This window comes from Natrix helvetica (genome assembly GCF_964273705.1).
Source record: "Natrix helvetica genome assembly, chromosome: Z".
NCBI lineage: Eukaryota > Metazoa > Chordata > Lepidosauria > Squamata > Natricidae > Natrix > Natrix helvetica.
This window is the reverse complement of record NC_138554.1, coordinates 50956067-50978381: the sequence shown is the minus strand read 5'-3', so window position 1 is coordinate 50978381 and position 22315 is coordinate 50956067. Positions and strand designations below refer to the sequence as shown.

General features: G+C 37.5%; 2 protein-coding genes across 5 annotated transcripts; both read left to right on the top strand.

Moving 5' to 3' along the window:
- The first annotated feature begins 2144 nt into the window (after nucleotides 1-2144).
- Nucleotides 2145-10403, top strand: LOC309381930 (kelch-like protein 11). 2 transcript variants are annotated; one of them, XR_014173595.1, is made up of 3 exons: nucleotides 2145-2804; nucleotides 4044-7391; nucleotides 7482-10403. XR_014173595.1 is itself a non-coding variant. In XM_081933261.1 (2 exons), the coding sequence occupies exons 1-2, from the start codon at nucleotides 2302-2304 to the stop codon at nucleotides 5623-5625; spliced, it is 2085 nt and encodes a 694-aa protein (XP_081789387.1). In that variant the 5' UTR covers nucleotides 2145-2301; the 3' UTR covers nucleotides 5626-10403. The 2 variants fall into 2 exon arrangements, 1 of the variants encoding a protein (XP_081789387.1); XM_081933261.1 differs by having other exon boundaries at nucleotides 4044-10403.
- Nucleotides 10404-14448: 4045 nt separating this feature from the next.
- LOC309381303 (kelch-like protein 11) lies at nucleotides 14449-21047 on the top strand. 3 transcript variants are annotated; one of them, XR_014173533.1, is made up of 3 exons: nucleotides 14449-15001; nucleotides 15482-17231; nucleotides 19020-21047. XR_014173533.1 is itself a non-coding variant. In XM_081932148.1 (2 exons), exons 1-2 carry the CDS (start codon nucleotides 14499-14501, stop codon nucleotides 17061-17063), a joined length of 2085 nt encoding a protein of 694 aa, XP_081788274.1. In that variant the 5' UTR covers nucleotides 14449-14498; the 3' UTR covers nucleotides 17064-21047. The 3 variants fall into 3 exon arrangements, 1 of the variants encoding a protein (XP_081788274.1); XR_014173534.1 differs by having other exon boundaries at nucleotides 19017-21047; XM_081932148.1 differs by having other exon boundaries at nucleotides 15482-21047.
- Nucleotides 21048-22315: the final 1268 nt, after the last annotated feature.

Genomic DNA, 22315 nt, shown 5'->3' with positions numbered 1-22315 from the left:
TGGAATACAAGGAGAGGTGGATTTAGGTCATTTGTGGGAATGTAGTAAGTCCAAATTGATGACAGATTTGACTCCCAACCTTGTCTCAGCCTGATCATCTCCTATACATACTAGATAAATAAAATGCTTTCATTTAGTACAATAAATTTGGCAATGGGATGGGGAATAAATTCATGAGAATTTTTGGAAAAGGATTTGAAATTAATCAAGCTTATGTGATGTTGCTGAGCTGCAACATAAGGAAATAATTTGCCCTTTAGACCTTTGAACTTCTTATATGACTTGATTTGCCTGTTTCAGGATACTGGATTAGATACCACTTCACAATGGTCTATTGTTTAACTGTGCTCTTTAACATGTTAGCAATATGATATGTATGGTTTAGTGTAACAGCGAATCTAATTATTAGTATTATTGGAAGAAATATCCAGGTCCAGTTTCAAGCCGTGAGAAAGGCACTGGAGACTGATTGGAAAGAGGGTCCATTTATTGATTAAGCGGAACCACCAAGCACATTCTGGTTAGCTAGTCACATGGAATTGAATGAGAGGTTTTTATACTTTCTCTTGGACTTTGTGCTTGAACTTCCTGTTCCTGTGCAAGAAGATGTACTCTATTGGCTGTTGTCAGACTTCCATGGTGCCATGTACAAATGCTAGGAGTTTGTCTGACTTAAGCTTGGTTGAAGTTTGGCTGATTCAGTGAAGATTGTGGCTGAGGACTAACTCTACCTTTGTTATGAAAGCTATATCTGGTTCTAGGTTCTGCCTCAGTTTACCTTTCCAATAAACAACTGAGTCAAAAGATAATTTAAATAGTTAATTAGGATACCTTGATAAAGTGGGCATCTCTATGAAAAAGGAAGAGAGGGAGCCTCGAACCCCATGTTTCTCTTATTTTTATAGTTAACACAACAAAGAAATTGCAAGAGGAAAGTTGATTGGCAGAATAAAAGTAACCTCCCCTTTGGATAGGAAATCAGTTACATGTACTCAAACATGTTACGTATTTGCATCTCATAATATCACACACCTTCATTAAAAAGAGGTCAGAAAGGCATAATTGTAAGGAAAAGGGTTGTTTAGAGTTCACAAAAGAGATAAGCCAGACCATAAATTGTACTAACAGACTTTTCTTAACTGGTGGTAGTCTCCATCTTGTTTATCAGTTTAGGAATGTTAAAAACTAATCCGAACATCACTTTAAAAGAGAGAATTTGAGATTAAAATACAAAGTAACTACGTTAGTTAATAAATTACAAAATCCATGTTATTTGCCCCTCAGTTCTGACCTTGCTGCAGGAAATTTACTTATGATAAATAGAGCTAACTATATCTTTTAAGTGCTGACATCTGCTGAGAGCTATTAAGAAAGGTGGGGGCTATTAGGAGTGAGTCTGCTTCCAGCCTCTAAAAAACAACGTTCTCCATTTCTCATCCAGGAAAACATAATGGTCTGCCTTTTAAAAATATTTCTCAAAATATTTCATTCATCTAGGAGAGGGGTGGGTGCTACCTTTCTAGTTTATAGTTTTGCATTTAGTCTGAACTCAGCAATGTGATTATTCAATAAACAATAGGGCACCAAATCATGCTGTTTTATACTAACCATTAATTAGTTTACCATGGTTTCTGACAAACAACAAATCAGAAGTATCCACTTTTTACTGACTGCACATACAAGGACCGGGTTCAAGAAAGCAATAGTGGGATTAGAATATTACACTTGATTTAATTTTCTGTACTATTATGTTTAATTTCAATTATATTTTCCCTCCATTCCCTTATATATATTTTCTGGGTTTAAAAATTACCATTTGATATTTATTTGAGAGCTGTAGATTGCACATCTTCACATAAAATTGCATAAATCATGGTTTGCAATCCCACTAATTGGATTATCAATGATTAGGTATAAGAGGCAAATTTTGATAGGTCTACTTAATGACCTAAATTTAATGAAACAAATTGCAGTAGGTACTGAGTGACATAAACAAACGTTTTTGTCAAACTAAAGAGGTTAACTTTAAGGAGGAACGTTTGTATTTCGAGCTATTTGCACTACATAAAAATACATAGATCCTGACGACACTAATTCAGGAAATAATTGCTGAAATGCTCCTAATTAAAGAAGAATCAGTTTTTGCAAGCAAGATAACTTGTGTGAATATCACCTCTGATATTCTTTTATCTATCGTCGCAAGCGGCGACTTTTTTTAATTACCGGAAGTATAATATCTATATATATCTATGATCCTGTAAGTGACGTAAAAGTGTTCGCATCGATTGAGGAGAAGCTAAGATGGCGGCGGCTGGAGGTAGCGGCGATTTGGACGCAGGAGGCCACGGCGACGCAGATGTCAACCTCCCTGGGCTGGAGGGCGAGGCGGGGCCAGACTCAGAGCCCGACTCGGAGGTGTTTTCGTGCGTGGCCCACTGCTCCGACCTCGCCTGCCGCCAGAACGAACAGCGGCGGTTAGGCCTCTTCTGTGACGTCACGCTAGCCTTCAGTGGCGGCAGCAATGAGGAGGAGGAAGAGGGGGGAGTGGGCGGGGCCTCCTCCGATCCCCCGCCGCGAGAGTTCCGCGCGCACCGCTCAGTCCTGGCAGCGGCCACCGAATACTTCGCTCCCCTCCTTCTGGGCGACTTTGCGGAGTCCCGCTCGGGGCGGGTGGAGTTACGGAAATGGAGTTCGGGAGCGGGACCAGACCCGGAGACGATCGAGGCGATCATCAGCTTCATGTACACGGGGACCGTCCGCGTCAGTCCTGGCAACGTGCACGAGGTTCTGGAGTTGGCCGACAGGTGAGGTGGGAAGGAGGAGCGAAGTGTGTCAGGTGACAAAGCAGCCGCCCACCGTCTGATGTACCTCGGCAGAAAAGTTTTCCCGAGTTTTGACGGGTGAAGGAGGTGTCATAACCCAACCCCACCCCCAGGAAGTTCTTAGGGAAGGCCACCAAGGAGGGTCATTGCTATAATGCATATCAAGATGTTATTAAAATTTAACAAAGTGTAGAAATACACCCAATGGCAGAATTGAACCCTTACCAGGGTGAACATTCTTAGGGCAACATTTCTTCCCAGTGCAGTTTCTGAATTACTTGAGTTATAGCATGAAGGGGGACTGCTGGACACTTAAAGACAACTTCAGCCCTGGAACCTTTTTAAAAAAAGACAGTGGCACTTGACATTTTTGAATGTCAGCTTAGTGGAAAGCAAAGTACAAGTTTTTAACTTTCTTTTTTTAAAAAAAGTTTTTTTTATTATTTTTACATTTAAAAACAATGCAATACCGCGGAGTCGGAGTGACCATACATTCACATTATATACAGCTGGTTTCAACATTGTATATCCTTCTATCCAATCACAATATATACATTTGTTCCCGTCTTGTTATCTTGTCTTATACCAATCATAAAATCTATTCCATACCTCAAAATATTCTGATTCCCCTTTATTTTTAAGTTCAAGAGTGAGCCTATCTGCTTCTGCACAGGCCAGCACTTTTCTGATTATATCTAGCTCTGGTGGTGTATTTTCTTTTTTCCAATACTGTGCATAGGTTATGCGTGCTGCAGTTAGTATATGTATAATTAGATAAAGTGTATCTTTCTTAAACCCCTCCGGTATTATGCCTAGGAGAAAGGTTTCTGGTTTAAACATAATTTGTTCTCCCACCCTTTGTTCTAACCACGATTGAATCATTTTCCAATATTTTTTTTGCCTCATTGCACGTCCACCACATATGATAGAAAGTGCCTGGTGTTTTTTTACACTTCCAACAGTTTGGGGCCAGATTTTTGAACATTTTGGAAAGCCGTGCTGGGGGGAGATGCCATCTGTAGAACATCTTATAAAGATTTTCTTTATACACCGTAGCCAATGTTAGTTTCTGATTAAGTATCCAAAGTTTTTCCCACTTAGCCAATTCCACATTGTAACCGAAATCTTTCGCCCAGGCGACCATAGTTTCTTTGACATGTTCCTTTTTAACTTTCTAATAATTCTCTGGTGGCATTTCTAAATTCCCTTTTTGTTTTGCAGGTTCTTACTAATACGTCTAAAAGAGTTCTGCGGGGAATTCCTCAAGAAAAAACTGAGTCTCTCCAACTCCGTAGCCATTCACAGCTTAGCTCATATGTACTCTTTGAACCAGCTGGCTTTAAAAGCTGCCGAGATGATCAGGAGGAACTTCTACAAAGTCATTGAAGATGAAGAGTTCTATACTTTGCCATTTCACCTTATTAGGGACTGGCTGTCAGATTCAGAAATCACAGTGGATGCCGAAGAGATTCTCTTTGAGATGGTTTTAAAGTGGGTCCAGAGAAATCCTGAAGAAAGAGAAAAGTACTTTGAAGAGCTCTTTAAGCTTCTCCGACTATCACAAATTAAACCAACCTATTTGACTCGGCATGTTAAATCTGAAAAGCTGGTATCAAGCAATGAAACATGCCTCAAACTTGTGTTGGAAGCAGTGGAAAGCCATGCTCTCAAGGGTGAGAATTTTCAGATGGGTACACTCCAACAAGCTAACTCCCCCAACTCATCTCTGCCTCGCTTTGGCCAAAACATGGATGTTATCATGGTCATTGGTGGTGTGTCTGAGGGAGGTGATTACTTGAGTGAATGTGTGGGGTATTTTATTGATGAAGATAGATGGGTGAATTTACCACACATACACAATCACCTTGATGGACATGCTGTGGTAGTAACCGAATCCTACCTTTATGTGGCAGGTTCCATGGAGCCTGGCTTTGCCAAGACCATGGAAAGGTATAACCCAGTTAGAAATGTTTGGGAGCAGGTTTCTAATCTAATAACCAGGAAGCATTCTTTTGGACTTGCTGAGGTAAAGGGAAACCTGTACAGTATTGGTGGCCATGGGAATTTCATCCCTGGTTTTAAAGATGTAGCTGTCTACAACCCTGATCATGATAAGTGGCACAACTTAGAGTCTGCGCCAAAGATACTCCGAGATGTTAAAGTGATTACAATAGACAACAGATTTGTTTACATGGCAGCTCGCACACCAGTTGACGGAGATAATGAAGATGGCTTAAGGTCTGTCATTATTCGCTATGATGCAGACACACGACAATGGCGAGATTGTGAGTCTCTGCCACTCCTTGACAATTATTGCTGCTTCCAAAGGGTTGTGGGGAACACCAACTTTTACCACACCGCTTCTTGTTGTCCGAGAAGCTATCCTCTAGACCATGAAGAGGCCAAGAGAAAAATCTCTAACCAATTATCTGATGATATTCTGGAAAGCTTACCATCAGAGGTTCTTAGCATTGAAGGGGCAGCTATCTGCTATTACAAAGACGATATCTTCATCATAGGTGGATGGAAGAACACTGATGATACTGATAAACAGTACAGAAAAGAGGCCTACCGCTACTGTGCTGAGAAGAAGCGTTGGCTGTTACTCCCTCCTATGCCTCAGCCTCGCTGCCGTGCTACAGCCTGTCACGTTAGAATCCCCTTTCGGTCCTTACATGGTACCCAGAAATATCCAATGCCGCAAAACCTAATGTGGCAGAAGGACCGGATCCGGCAGATGCAGGAGATACACCGACATTCCTTAAGTTTACGGAGAATGCCTAGGTCTCAGATAGAATGCTAGCTTAAATAAATGATATCAGAAATACCTGTCTGTAATTGTCATGCCTGGCATGGACTAATAGTCACCAAACTGCTTAAGCATTGGAGACAACGCTTTCTTGGTGTTGAATTTGATCTGGATTTCAAGCACCACGTGGAAATTTGGTGTATATTAGCCATATATGTGAAGGTAAGCAGACATATAAAATGCTTAGAGCCTGTTGGTTTCTCCATAGATGTGAGCCAGATAAAGAATCCAACAAAATAATTGTTCTTGCACTCTGAATGTGTTCAGGTAAAATTAAAAATTCAGCACAGCCTTTTTTTCCCTCTTACATTTTTTTGAATGAGGGTTGTTTTTTGTTTTGAGTCATCTCATCTTACTTTAAGCATTATACAAGTCATGTGAAGTATTTCAGTTTGTTCTAAAGTGCTGATATGTATGTAATGGACCATTTCAAAGTTTTCTTAAGTTTTTTTGGAGAGGCATTTCTCTTCTGTTATGAATTTCTCTCTAATTTGGAGATGTAAAATAGCTAAAATAAAAACTCTGCTAAGAGGAATAAAGCACAAACTTTCTAAGAACTTCAGAATGTTCCGTGATAATAAGTATCTTATAGTTTTATTTATCTAAAAGCGCTTGAGATTGTTTGAACATATTAGTTATAAATTTTTCTAGTTGAACCATTCACAATTATGTAATGAAATATGTCTGAATTCCTTTAAAAACTTCACTATAATTTTAGTGATTACTGTTCTTCCTTTCAGTAGCCCCACTTGTTTCCCATTAATTATTTTTTTTCAGTTAAGTATTGTGGCCTTAAAAAATGAATGAAAAGACCAAAAAAATATATAATTTATAATTGAAGCACTTAAGAATTCATTATGCAGAGTTAAAGTTGTATAAACTTGGGTGTCGATATCTGGGTAAGTAAGTCTCAATACCATCTGATCTATCTTTGACAATCAAATCCATTTGTCTTAATGTGATACCATTCTTTGTGCCGACAGTACAGGATGTAAGGCTATTCAATTGGAAAATTTGCCTGAATATTCTTGATTTGAATCCACATTGTCCAAGTCTTGCCTTTTGGCAGCATATAACATTTATTCTCACGCAGATAATTCAAATGATTGAGATACTGTAAATTATTTACTGCTTTCTCTCCATTCCTCTAGCCTAGTAGCATGCAGAATCCTATACTGTAGGTTCTGGTAGTTTTATGAAGATACAGTATATATTCAGATGATACAAATATTTATTTTATTGGTTCAAATAATACTAAAGTTTTTGAATGCTGCAGAGTTGTTTACGCAGACATTTATATAAAGCATTTATGCAATATTTGACGTTATCTTATTGATTCAAGAGAATATTTAATTTTACTTTATAAATTCTTTTCCATTACTGATATATGTCCCAAAATCATCCTTGCTTAGGTAGAGCACCTCCACATCTCCCCTTATGGCCATGGGTAATAAATGTGGTAAATAAAGATGTAGTGATGGCAATATCTAAGACAGTCTCAGGAAAAATCAAGACCTGGTGGACGAAGTCTCCAAATGATGTATAAGTAGAATGCTCAAATATACAATTTGCCTCTTCCTCATTTATACATATTTTCTGAAAAAGATATCAAACACTTCATCTATTCTCATCTCTCTTGCTTTTTCTTCTCTTTTAACAAGTCAGATTTATTGCTGGGAGCACAAAAATGAAACATGAAGATGAAATCAGTATGAAAAAGATCTGTATTGGACAATATTATTATTGATGGTGCTTCATTGGTAAATAACTATGTCTTAAAATTTAGAAGCATTAAAAAAAAATTAAAGAAAATAATGTTACAGACTGACCAATACTGTTTTCCAATTTAGCAGGAAACCTAATTCATGTCTGAGATACTGCGGTAAGTGTTGCAATTGCATGGATGTGTAGGTTTTCCTAATTTATCTTTGCCATCCTAATACTACTATCAATTATTTATTTAGCTGTAAGTGGGTGGGGGCATGGTAAACCTGTGGGCTGCAGTAATTATCCTGATATCAAATTAAAACTAACATGTTCTTGTACCACAGAGTGACAAACATTAACAGTTGTTATGCTGCTTGCCTGCCTTAAAGATACTTTATTGTTACCAGCCACTTTTTAAGGTGTAATAGTTGCTTCAGAAAGAATTTATCTTCTGGAAATCTTTTGACATTCCAAAGGTGCAGAGATCTAAACTCCCTTCCTCAAAACTATTATCTGAAGTACTAATTAAGAAGTACCCTTCCTAAGAACATTGCCTAGCTCCAAGCCTGGACACATTTGTGTGGATTTTTTTTTTTAAATTTTGGATTACAGCTTTTCAGTCTGATGTTTTTCTTAGATATCTCAGTATTCCTTTTAAACATAACTAAAATGGATTAAGCTTACAGTATATCCATGTCCCTATTAAACAATTTGAAAACTTTATAGTAAGTATAGTTGGCATTCATTGCAAATCTTTCCCAAATCAGCAAAAATAAGTTAATATATCGATTATACTAATTAAAATGCTTGTTTAAAATGCTATTTAGTCTGGGAAAGCTTTGTATTTTAAAATCATAAGTCACTTTGGATGTTGCTTGTGAATGAAGTCACAGCTATTCACATGCTGTTCTTGGGGATTTCAGTTTGCATGTCATGTTAAGAGCACTATAGAAAGCAATCACATAGAATAATATTTAGCGTGAAATATGAAGAGTTTCTTAATGTAGTATTTGGATATTATACTATTAACTTGCTCCCCTAATCTGAATGCACAACACTGGCTTCTATGTAAAAATCTCTTTTAACTTTACTTAAATCATGACAACTTTGACAAAACTGCCTTGTGGCAAAGGGGAATCCCCAACAGATTATAAAAATATTTTCATTTGGAATTAACAGATATAGATTATGTTCCTTGGCATATTTGAGAGTTTCAGTTAAATCAGTGGTTCCCAATGTAGGGCCCAAGCCCTACAGGGGTGCAATTTGATTTTTAATGGGGGCAATTTGAACCTTGTTTAAACCAATTTAATGGCTTCTTCCTGTGAGTAGAGTTAACTTTGAGTAAAATAATAATTATATGTGTGGGGGGGGAGCATTAAGATTTAAAAGATGCTTAGTGGGGGATGCCCACAAAATGTTGGGGCCCATTGAGTTAAATGAATGAGACTTCTGCCTGAGTGAAAATAATTAGAAATACATTTTATTATTTCCTGCAACCAAAGGAAACTGCAGTGGAAATCTTCAGGGACAGACAGTCTTCAAAGCTACGTAAGGACTTAGGGGACAATAATCTTTTATAAGTTACTAATGTTCTACTAACAGAATGTATGGTTCCACAGTTTGCCTTTATTTTATGATCCTACTGTAGTATATTTTTTTAAAATAATAAACACATTATTACTGCATAGGCACATATTCTTCATATACAGTGTTTGATCTCTTGCTTTGTGTTCAAAGCACCTTTAACAACAAAGCTAGTTAGATATATCAATACAATGTTATTAAGGTACCGGTAGTCTACTTGGTTAGTTAGCAACCGTTCAACATTATAATAGCATTGAAAAAAGTGACTTACAACTAGTATGCGCACTTAGAACACTCACAGCTTCCCCATGGTTACCTGATGAAAATTCAGGTGTTTAGTAATTAGCACGGAGCATTCCAGGATCATGTAGTTGCCATTTATCATATATTCTTCCCAGCCAGCTTTCTACAAGCAAATAGGAGAAGCCAGATTTGCTTAACTGCGTGATTTACTTAACTACAATGATTCACGTTCTTGTGAATCATTGTAGTTAAGTGAATCACGCAGTTGTGGCAAAAGAGGTCATAAAATTGAACCCAAAACACTTAACTGCTTTGCATAATAATGGAAAATATGATCCCAATTGTAATTGTATATCAAGGACTACCTATAATCTGTACAGTTTCATAACATATGATACATTGGTTGTTTTCATAATCTCTACAACAAAAAATATAGTATCAAAAAGATTTTAAGTTAGTCACAATTTAACCAAGTGACAGGTAATTTACATAGTTGCCACAAAGAATGACATTGCGATAAGCGCCTTTCATCCTGAACCCACATTGCGCAAATGACACTTCATATGGGAAGAACAGGAGGTGTTCCCCATTTGAAAGAAACTGGTAGTAGTGGCTGTTCTGTAATGTTTTGGGAAAGTATAGAAACAACAAATTTTAAGTCTCATTTTCTCTCCCATCAATAGCTTTGCAGTTCTACCAAGGGATTAGATAGTATGTTTTCAAGGGTTGTAAATCTATTAATAGTACTCAGTTGATGCTCAGTTGATATGCCAAGCTAAGACTTGTGGATCATTAATTTACTATTTTATTGGCATGTCATGTAGCATGTCAAAATAAAATAGAGGTATATATATTTGTCCCTAATGATAGATCACTTTTCTGAAAGCTATCTCATTAGTTGCAGGTTTTCAGTTGGCAGCTTCTGGCCTTCTCTGAATCTGATTAAAATAGTAAAAAATAAAAAACTTTATAAAATATAAAACTTTTTCCAGTAAAGACTAGGAAACAATAAAATAACTTTATTTCATTTTTCTGTTGTGATCCCAATTTGCCTTGGGTCTGTTCCTTAATAAATGGGTCAGTTCCCAGAGTGCAATGTAAACTTCACGCCAGTTTAGTAGACCTCTTTAGAATCCAGATGCTCTGCTAAAACAAAATTTTATTTTTAAAAAATGCAATTGTTTCTTGTATTACAATTGTGTAACACTAAACACTAATTCAATAAACGTTTTATTTCTCTATGTCTTTTGTTCATGTTGTTATTTGTGATTGCAGCAAGATAGAAAATGAACCAATCCTTTAATTCAGGATCCTTTAATTCACTTTCCTGCACTCCTGATCTAAAATAGTCCCTTCCAATTAATGGCTCTGATCAAGAAAGGACCAAACTAGATAAAGAATAATGCCTTCTTACGGTACAACAGCTTTGGCACTGGGATGGGGAATAAATTCCTGAGAATGTTTAGAAAAGTATTTGAAAAACAACTACTTTATATATCTCCATGAGCAAAATATCTGCCTTTGAATAATAATGTTGCCAAGGTACAACATGGGGAAATAGGTTGACCTTTTCATATTGGAACTTACATGACTTGATTTGCTAGTTGGTGGATTAGATAGGATATTGGACTAATTTTTAATTATGCTATTTAACTTGTTTAGAATATGGTTTGTTTGAATATGCGGGGACAGAGAATTAATTGATACAGAACATTTCTGTACCCAGCAACCTAAAATTCATAGGGTTATCAGTGCATGTAACATAGATGTTTGTGCGGGTAGGATTATCATTACTGCTGTCAAGGAAAACCAAGCATTTAATAGTGAGTGCCATACCATGTGCATGAATCATACAAGTGGCAAGAAAATGGGGGCAGTCAGGCATAACACAGGTTATGTAGACAGTAAACACAGGGTCAATCTCAAATGTCTATACACCAATGCACAGAGTATGAGGAATAAACAGAGTGTATTAGAAATTCAAGTAAATGAAGGCAGATATGATATTGTTGCCATTACAGAAACTTGGTGGGATGAAACCCACAAATGGAACATACAGCTAGAAGGATTTAAATTATTTAAAAGAAATAGACCAAATAAAAGAGAAGGTGGAGTTGCACTATATATAAGAAATAATTACATCTTTACAGAAATAACAATGATGAGAACTATCTTGAATGCAGTTGGGTCAATATTAAAGGTTGTGGGGGAAACGACATTACCATACGTCTATACTACAGGCTACCCAACCAAGCAGAGGAAGTAGATGAACTTTTTGCTAGTCAGCTAACTAAGGTATGTAGGAAGCACATCACAATAGTAATGGGAGATTTAACTACCCTGACATCAACTGGGAAACAAACTGCACCAAGTGGAAGATCCAACAGGTTCCTAACAAACCTAGCAAACAACTTTGTTTCCCAAGAAGTGGAGAAGGGAACAAGGGGATCAGCCATATTGGACTTAATTCTCACTAACAGGAAATGATAGAAGGTTTTGAAGCCACAGGAATTCTGGGGGCAAGTGACCATGCAATATTGGAATTCAACATTATGCAAACACAAGTAGTAGAACAAAGTCAAACTAGAGTCTTGGACTTTAAGAGAGCTAGTTTCAATAAACTTGGAGCTTGGGAAGAATTCCATGGTTGAGAATCCTCAAGGGGAAAACAATTCAAGAAGCTTGGGAAATTTTGAAAAATTAGATTACAAAAGCCCAGTCTAGCACAATAGCAATGAAGAAGAAAAATAACAGTTCCCAAAAGAACACTGACAAATTGTAAGAAACAAGATAAGTATAAAAAGTGGAAAGGGGGGGACATAACTAAGGCAGAATATCAGCAAATAACCCGAGCCTGTAAAGATGAAGTGAGGAAAGTTAAGGCTCACAATGAAGAAAGGCTTGCCACAAAAGTAAAAAATAACAAAAAAAAGCTGCTTCCAAAATGTTAAAAACAAGAAAAAAGTTAAGGAAACAATTGGTCCATTGCTGGGAGAAAGTGGCAAGAAGGTGACAAGCAACAGGGAGAAAGCAGAACTATTTAACTCATTTTTTCCATCTGTCTTTACACAAAGGGATAAAACAGTCCAACCTATCAAAAGCAGCACCACAAAAATCAGATTAGGAACACAAGTTGAAATAGGGAAGAAAATGGTAAGTGAGCATCTGTCTACCCTAGATGAGTTCAAATCACCAGGACCGGATGGATTACACCCCAGGGTTCTGAAGGAACTGGCAGACGAGATCTCAGAACCACTGAACTATATCTTTCAGAGATCCTGGAGCACCGGGGAACTGCCAGAAGACTGGAAAAGAGCTGATGTGGCTCCCAACTTCAAAAAAGGGGAAAAAATAGATCCAGGAAACTATAGACCTATCAGCCTGACCTCAATACCAGGAAAGATTCTGGAAAAGATAATGAAGCAATGAATTAATGAACACCTAGAAGCAAACAAAGTAATAGCCAAAAGCCAACATGGGTTTGTTAAAAACAGATCATGCCAGACTAATTTTATTGCATTCTTTGACAAAGTGACAAAATTACTGGACCAGAGGAATGCCGTCAATATAGTTTACTTGGACTTCAGTAAGGCATTTGATAAGGTAGACCATAACCTGCTATTAGATAAAGTAGAAGAATGTGGGTCTGACAGCATCACCACCAGATGGATTCGTAACTGGCTGACTAACCATACTCAACATGTAGTCCTCAATGGAACTGCATCTACATGGAGGGAAGTATGCAGTGGAGTACCCCAAGGCTCTGTTTTAGGTCCAGTACTCTTCAACATCTTCATCAATGATTTGCATGAGGTAATAAATGGGGAACTCATCAAATTTGCAGATGACACTAAACTGGCAGGAATAGCCAACACTCCAGAAGACAGGTTTAAGATAAAGAAGGATCTTGACAAACTTGAACATTGGGTGCTATCTAATAAAATGAAATTCAATGGTGAAGAGTAAGGTTCTACATTTTGGCAAGAAAAACGAAATGCACAGGTACAGTATAGGTGGTACCTTGCTCAATAGTAGTAACTGTGAGAGGGATCTTGGAGTCCTAGTGGACAACCATTTAAATATGAGCCAGCAGTATGCAGCAGCTGCCAAAAAAGCCCAACACAGTTCTAGGTTACATAAACAGAGGGATAGAATCAAGATCACGTGAAGTGTTAATACCACTTTATAATGCCTTGGTAAGGCCACACTTGGAATACTGCATTCAGTTCTGGTCGCCATGATGTAGAAAAGATGTGGAGACTCTAGAAAGAGTGCAGAGAAGAGCAACAAAGGTGATTAGGGGACTGGAGACTAAAACATATGAAGAATGGTTGCAGGAACTGGGTATGTCTAGTTTAATAGAAAGAAGGTCTAGGGGAGACATGATAGAAATGTTCCAATATCTCAGGGGTTGCCACAAAGAAGAGGGAATCAAACTATTCCCCAAGGCACCCGAGGGTAGAACAAGAAGCAATGGGTGGAAACTAATCAAGGAGAGAAGCAATTTAGAACTGAGGAGAAACTTCCTGACAGTTAGAACAATTAATCAGTGGAACAGCTTGCCTCCAGAAGTTGTGAATGCCCCAACACTGGAAGTCTTCAAGAAGATGCTGGATAGCCATTTGTCTGAAGCAGTTTAGGATTTCCTGCCTAGGCAGGGGGTTGGATTAGACCACCTCCAAGGTCCCTTCCAATTCTGCTATTGTATGTTTGGTTTAGTGACTCAGTAAATATAGCCTTAAGCATAATGATAACTAGCCACATTCTATAAATGAGAAGGATTAACTTTTTACTGGTTTCACATAAGTGACATACCAGGACGGGATTCCAAGAAACGGTGGCAGTATTAAAATTCTTAAATCAAGAATTTTTGACTTAATTATCTTTACAATTATATTAAATTTCAGTTGCAACTTAGTCTAATTTTAGATAGTTAATACAATTATCTCCATTACCTTTAAAAGTATTTTTACAGGCTTTAAAAGTTTATTTTGTTTTCAGGAAGACCATTTGGTTTTTAATTTGTGATTTTCTGCAAATATTGATCTGTCAGAGATTAATTTCCTCGCTCTATTTCGGCTAACTAAGAATAAATGTGAACTTACTAATACATACAAATAATTGGGGAAGTGATCCAAAATAAAGAGAAACAGTTTTTGCAAACAAGATAACTTGTGCGAATTTTATCTCTATCATTCTTTTATCTATCGTCTCAAGCGGCGATTTTTATTTCCGGAAGTATAATGTATTCATATCTCTATTATCCTGTAAGTGACGTAATTGGATGTAGCTACGGGAAAAGTGTTCGAATCGATTGAGGAGAAGCTAAGATGGCGGCGGCTGGAGGTAGCGGCGATTTGGACGCAGGAGGCCACGGCGACGCAGATGTCAACCTCCCTGGGCTGGAGGGCGAGGCGGGGCCAGACTCAGAGCCTGACTCGGAGGTGTTTTCGTGCGTAGCCCACTGCTCCGACCTCGCCTGCCGCCAGAACGAACAGCGGCGGTTAGGCCTCTTCTGTGACGTCACGCTAGCCTTCAGTGGCGACAGCAATGAGGAGGAGGAGGAGGGGGGAGTGGGCGGGGCCTCCTCCGATCCCCCGCCGCGAGAGTTCCGGGCGCACCGCTCAGTCCTGGCAGCGGCCACCGAATACTTCGCTCCCCTCCTTCTGGGCGACTTTGCGGAGTCCCGCTCGGGGCGGGTGGAGTTACGGAAATGGAGTTCGGGAGCGGGACCAGACCCGGAGACGATCGAGGCGGTCATCAGCTTCATGTACACGGGGACCGTCCGCGTCAGTCCTGGCAACGTGCACGAGGTTCTGGAGTTGGCCGACAGGTGAGGCGGGAAGGAGGAGCGAAGTGTGTCAGGTGACAAAGCAGCCGCCCACCGTCTGATGTACCTGGGCAGAAAAGTTTTCCCGAGTTTTGACGGGTGAAGGAGGCGTCATAACCCAACCCCCCCCCCCGGGAGTTCTTAGGGAAGGCCACCAAGGAAAGTCATTGCTATAATGCATATCAAGATGTTATTAAAATTTAACAAAGTGTAGAAATACACCCAATGGCAGAATTGAACCCTTACCAGGGTGAACATTCTTAGGGCAACATTTCTTCCCAGTGCAGTTTCTGAATTACTTGAGTTATAGCATGAAGGGGGACTGCTGGACACTTAAAGACAACTTCAGCCCTGGAACCTTTTTAAAAAAAGACAGTGGCACTTGACATTTTTGAATGTCAGCTTAGTGGAAAGCAAAGTACAAGTTTTTAACTTTCTAATAATTCTCTGGTGGCATTTCTTAATTGCCTTTTTGTTTTGCAGGTTCTTACTAATACGTCTAAAAGAGTTCTGCGGGGAATTCCTCAAGAAAAAACTGAGTCTCTCCAACTCCGTAGCCATTCACAGCTTAGCTCATATGTACTCTTTGAACCAGCTGGCTTTAAAAGCTGCCGAGATGATCAGGAGGAACTTCTACAAAGTCATCGAAGATGAAGAGTTCTATACTTTGCCATTTCACCTTATTAGGGACTGGCTGTCAGATTCAGAAATCACAGTGGATGCCGAAGAGATTCTCTTTGAGATGGTTTTAAAGTGGGTCCAGAGAAATCCTGAAGAAAGAGAAAAGTACTTTGAAGAGCTCTTTAAGCTTCTCCGACTATCACAAATTAAACCAACCTATTTAACTCGGCATGTTAAATCTGAAAAGCTGGTATCAAGTAATGAAACATGCCTCAAACTTGTGTTGGAAGCAGTGGAAAGCCATGCTCTCAAGGGTGAGAATTTTCAGATGGGTACACTCCAACAAGCTAACTCCCCCAACTCATCTCTGCCTCGCTTTGGCCAAAACATGGATGTTATCATGGTCATTGGTGGTGTGTCTGAGGGAGGTGATTACTTGAGTGAATGTGTGGGGTATTTTATTGATGAAGATAGATGGGTGAATTTACCACACATACACAATCACCTTGATGGACATGCTGTGGTAGTAACCGAATCCTACCTTTATGTGGCAGGTTCCATGGAGCCTGGCTTTGCCAAGACCATGGAAAGGTATAACCCAGGTAGAAATGTTTGGGAGCAGGTTTCAAATCTCATAACCAGGAAGCATTCTTTTGGACTTACTGAGGTAAAGGGATACCTGTACAGCATTGGTGGCCATGGGAATTTCATCCCTGGTTTTAAAGATGTAGCTGTCTACAACCCTGATCAAGATAAGTGGCACAACTTAGAGTCTGCGCCAAAGATACTCCGAGATGTTAAAGTGATTACAATAGACAACAGATTTGTTTACATGGCAGCTCGCACACCAGTTGACGGAGATAATGAAGATGGCTTACGGTCTGTCATTATTTGCTATGATGCAGACACACGACAGTGGCGAGATTGTGAGTCTCTGCCACTCCTTGACAACTATTGCTGTTTCCAAATGGTTGTGGGGAACACCAATTTTTACCACACCGCTTCTTGTTGTCCGAGAAGCTATCCTCTAGACCATGAAGAGACCAAGAGAAAAATCTCTAACCAATTATCTGATGATATTCTGGAAAGCTTACCATCAGAGGTTCTTAGCATTGAAGGGGCAGCTATCTGCTATTACAAAGATGATATCTTCATCATAGGTGGATGGAAGAACAGTGATGATACTGATAAACAGTACAGAAAAGAGGCCTACCGCTACTGTGCTGAGAAGAAGCGTTGGCTGTTACTCCCTCCTATGCCTCAGCCTCGCTGCCGTGCTACAGCCTGTCACGTTAGAATCCCCTTTCGGTCCTTACATGGTACCCAGAAATATCCAATGCCGCAAAACCTAATGTGGCAGAAGGACCGGATCCGACAGATGCAGGAGATACACCGACATTCCTTAAGTTTACGGAGAATGCCTAGGTCTCAGATAGAATGCTAGCTTAAATAAATGACATCAGAAATACCTGTCTGTAATTGTCATGCCTGGCACGGACTAATAGTCACCAAACGGCTTAAGCATTGGAGACAAAGCTTTCTTGGTGTTGAATTTGATCTGGATTTCAAGCACCATGTGGAAATTTGGTTTATGCTGGCCATAAATATGGAGGTAGGCAGTCATATAAAATGCTTAGAGCCTGTTGGTTTCTCCACAAATATGATTCCAAGAAAAGAATTGTTCTTGCACTTTGTGAATGTGTTCAGGTAGTACAAAGATTTAGCACAGCTTTTTCATTACATTTTTGTATTTGACTCATGTTTGTGTATTGGATAGTCCCATCCCACTGTATAACATTTATACAGCTCATGTGAAATATTCTGGTTTAAATTGCTGGTGTGGATGGAAAACACCATGGTTTTCTTAAGAACATTTTTATCTGCTTTTGCAGAGGTATCTCCTCTTTTTAATCTGCTGTAAATCTGCTTATTTCTGTCAAATTTGGAGGTGTGCAGTAGTAGTAAAGTTTACAAAAAGAATAAAGCACAAACTTTCTAAGAGCTTCAACATGTTCCATGGTTATAAATACTTTAAAACTGTAATTATTTAAAAGCACTTGAAGTTGCTAAATAGTAAATCTAATAATAAAATAGAAATGTCCTGAGTTGTTTGAGGAGATCACTATTATTTTTAGTGATGATTATTCTGCTATTTAATTGCCACACAGATTTCTCATTAATGAATTTTATTTTATTGGTTCAGAATTGTGGCCTTAAAACATGAATTAAATGACCAAAAAGATTCTAATTCATAATAAGTATTTGTGAGTTCCTCATGGAAAGATTAAAGCTATAAACTCGGGTGTCAATATCTGGACAAGTTTAACTACCATCTGATCTATCTTTGACAATCAAAAAAAGTGATACACCGTTCTTTATGTGGACAGTAGGCGCTTCAATTTTGAGTAGAAAATTTGCCTGAGCAATTGTTCTAGTCATTAATAACCCATGTCCTAATTATATTTATATATTTATATGGCAGCATATAAAGTTTATTCTCACCCAAGATAATTCATGATATAAATTATTTGCTGCTTTTTGTCCTCTGCACCAGTCTGGTAGTAAGCAGAGTCTTATTTTGTTTAAAGTTCTCATAGTTTAATGGAAGATAGAGAATATGTCCAGATGAAAGAAATGTATTTTAATTGGACTAAACTTAGGTTTTAGAATGCTATAGAGTTGTTCAGGCAGGCAAACTGATATGAAGCACTTAGGCAATATTTAATGTATGCTTGTTGATCCAATATAATATTTTATTTTACAAATTATTCTGCATCATAGGTATACATCTCAAAGGTGTTAAAAACGTAACATAATATCCTGAAGTAATTTTTTATGGAATTTAGTAATATTGCATTTATTACTTATCTTTTACTTCCTTTTCTAAAAACCTGAATATATATTTACATTATTTATCCTGTCTCTTCATATGATTGAAATAAATTACTCCAGAAACCATTTTTGGCTAGGTAGAACATCTTTTAATTTCTCCTCTTTGCTTTGCATCAGAAATATAAAGATGCAGTGATGATAATGTCTGAGGAAATTTTAACAAAAATCTAGATCAGATGCAGGCAATCATCAAATGATCTGCAAGTAGAATACTCAGAAAAAGAATTGGCTTCTTCATCTAATTATTTTCTGAGAAGGATCTAAAATAGTCGACTTCATCTAGGTCTACTTGTCTCATCTATTAATTTTTTTCTTTTAACTAGTCTAGATTTATCTTTGGGAGGACTAAGATGAGATAAATAGATAAAATCAGTGTGGGAGAAACATGTATTGGGCAATATTATTATTGATGGTGTTTGGTAAATAGCAATGTCTTAAATTTTAGAAGCACATTTTTTAAAATATAAAAAAAATACAGACTGACCAATACTGTTTTCCAATTTAGCAGGAAACCTAATTCATGTCTGAGATACTGGGGTAAGTGTTTCAATTGCATGTGTGCAGATTTTCCTAACTTATCTTTGCTCTTCTAATACTTCTTTTTATTATATAGCTGTACAGTGGGTGGGGGCAGGATTAATCTTGTGGGCTGAAGTAACAATCCTAATATCAAATTAACATGTTTTTGTGCAACACTGTCATAGACATTAACAATCAAGTTATGCCGCTTGCCTGCCTTAAAGATATTTATTTTTACCAGCCACTTTTTAAGGTGTAATAGCTGCTTCAGAAAGCAATTTATCTTCTGGAAATCTTTTGACATTCCAAAGCTGCAGGGTCTAAACTCCCTCAAAATTATTATCTGAAGTACTAATTAAGTATGCTTCTTAAGAACATAATCTAACCCCAAGCCTATACACATTTGTATGCAAAATTTAAAACTGTTTAATTGGAAATTGTACCTTTTCAATCTGTTATTTTTCTTAGATCTCTCAGTATTCCCTTTAATCATATAATATAGCTATAGCTGTGGTACTTGAAATTGTTATTTATTTAGTAATGATAACCGTGACAAAATTTCAATTACCTGAAATTAAACACATGTGAAATCTTTATAGTAGTATATATTGCCTTCATTGCAAATATTTTGCTAAATCAGCACAAATAATCTTGTTTACTATATTAATTAAAATGCTTGTTCAAAATGCTTGTTTAGTCTGATAAGATTTGTACAACTTAATTATGAGTCACTTTGGTTGTTTGTGAATGCTGTCACTTATAGCTATTTACATGCCTTGCTTGGAGATTTCAGTTTGTATGAAGAGGTAAGAGCAGCATGGAAAGCAGTCACCTTGTATAATATGTTGCATCAAATGTCAGAATTTCTTGATGTCTGGCTATTAAGCTACTAGTTCCTTTGGTCTGAATGCACAACTCTGGTTTGCATGTGGTTTCTTATTCTTATTTAGTCATGCCAATCATTTTATGGACAAAATATATTTCAAATTATTGCAGTGGAGATGTTCAAAGACAGGCAGACATCAAAGCTAGATAGAGTCTTAGGACACAATATTTTTTAAGTTGCATTTCTATTGAAAAAATATATGGTTCAACAGTTTGCCTTTTATGATGTACAGGAGTATCATAGATTTTTTAAAATAATAAATGGGCATTATTACTAAAGTAATAGTGTCTGAAGGATATATTCATAGGCACATGCTCTCCATATATTGGAACTCCTGTTTTGTGTTTGTGTCTCTGTTTCACTAAAGCTCAATTTTCACAGAAAAGTAACTACATATATCAGTACAATGTTATTATGGTAATCTGTCATTGCTATATCTACCACAAAAAACATTAGAAATATGTTAAGTTAATCATTCTTAACAGTATGACAATAAGACATTTGCAAGAGTTCCTACAAAAGAATAGCTCTTTTCTATCTTGGACTCGCATTGTGCAAATGACACTTGATGTGGGAAGAGTGACTAAGGAGAAGGTGGAGAGTTTTCCTGTTTTGCAGGAAACTGGTAGTATCATCTAGTCTGTAAAATGTTTTGTGGAAGTATAGAAGTAACAGATTTTAAACCTAGTTTTCTCCCCCATCAATATCTCTTACAATTCTGGGAAAGGGTTTAAATCTGTTAATGACATAAATTGATGCTCAGTTGTATGCCAAGCTGATACTGATGGACTTCTTAACTTATGTCCTTTTCTGAATTTGAAAAAAATATAGTAAAAATATAACACTTTATAAAATATAAAATTATTTCTCCTAAGAATTCATAATGGATCAGGAATTCATAAAATAACTTCCCATTTCATTTTTCTGTTATAAACCTAATTTGCGTCTGGTCTGTTCCTCAATAAACAGGTTAGCTCTCAGACTGCAATGCAGAATTTTCACCTTGTTCAGGCAGAATACTCTTGATGCTTTGCTGGCCTCTAAACTTTATTTTTTTAAATGCAATTCATTATGTGCTATATTACATTGTGTAAAACTAAAAACTAATTCAATAAACATTTTATTTCTCTACATCTTTTGTTCCTCTCTTATTAAAATTATTCGTGGATATGTTTTCAGCACAAAAGTTCCTATCCTTCAATATCAGTTGTTATCACCGAATTGTTAAATAGTACAAAAAGAAGATTCTTGTCATTTTATTCATATCTCACATGTCTCTTATAGAATGAAGACAAACTAACCAATGTAAGGTCAACAAATAGGAATATCTTTATTTCCTAATTCTGAAGCTATTCATTCTAGAAAACATAATTTATAACTATGACAGGAAAAGCCAATAGAAAAATCTTTAAATTAAAAATAACTTATTAAGATACTAACAAAAATGTAAAAATCAAAATATTAAAACAAGGGAAGTGATAGTTCCATTCTGTTCAGCAATAACAGGCTTGGAATATTACACCTTGCTGTTTGTGTTCCACTTTTGAGATGTATTTAGCTGTGAAGAAGGGAAGATGGATCATAGCTGAAAATTAATAAGTAAAAGAAAAGGAACTCTGCCTTGAAAAAAAAGGTAGGATATACTAGATAACCCGTGACCAACTGAATTAACCTTTCAGAGATGTTTCCTTACCAGATTCCTCAGTGCTTTCAATAATAGGGTAAAGGTAAAGGTTCCCCTCGCACATATGTGCTAGTTGTTCCTGACTCTAGAGGGCAGTGGTCATCTCCGTTTCAAAGCCGAAGACCCAGCGCTGTCCGAAGACATCTCCATGGTCATGTGGCCGGCATGACTAAACGGCAAAGGAGCATAGAACGCTGTTATCTTCCCACTAAAGGTGGTCCCCATTTTTTAACTTGCATTTTTACGTGCTTTTGAACTGCCAGGTTGGCAGAAGCTGGGACATGTAACGGGAGTTCACTTCGTTACACGGCACTACGGATTTGAACTGCCGAACTGCCAACATTTCAGATCAACAAGCTCAGAGTCTTAGCAACTGAGCCACTGCGTCCCTTCAATAATAGAATGTCTAATGTACTACCTTCACTAGAAAAGGACATATCTTGAAAATAGCAATGTTGAACTTGTATAGCCAAATTTCAGCCCAGGAAATGTTTATGACATTTTGTATTAATACCCTGGAAGTTATACATCCCAAATTTGGACACATTGGACAAAATCAAGTAAACAATACCCCAATCACGGAACTACCAATGCAAACAAGTTAGCGGTAAACAATAACCCAATCAAAGAACCTCTGAGAACATTCCTACCAACATTGACATGCAAGCTACTGTATATATAAATTAAGAGGAAACCTCTTCCTTCTAGCACGATG

Coding starts and splice junctions, on each gene's coding strand:
- LOC309381930 (XM_081933261.1), top strand. CDS start 2,302: ATGGCGGCGGCTGGAGGTAGCGGCGATTTGGACGCAGGAGGCCACGGC. Junction 2,805..4,043: donor GTTCTGGAGTTGGCCGACAG/GTGAGGTGGGAA, acceptor TTTGTTTTGCAG/GTTCTTACTAATACGTCTAA.
- LOC309381303 (XM_081932148.1), top strand. CDS start 14,499: ATGGCGGCGGCTGGAGGTAGCGGCGATTTGGACGCAGGAGGCCACGGC. Junction 15,002..15,481: donor GTTCTGGAGTTGGCCGACAG/GTGAGGCGGGAA, acceptor TTTGTTTTGCAG/GTTCTTACTAATACGTCTAA.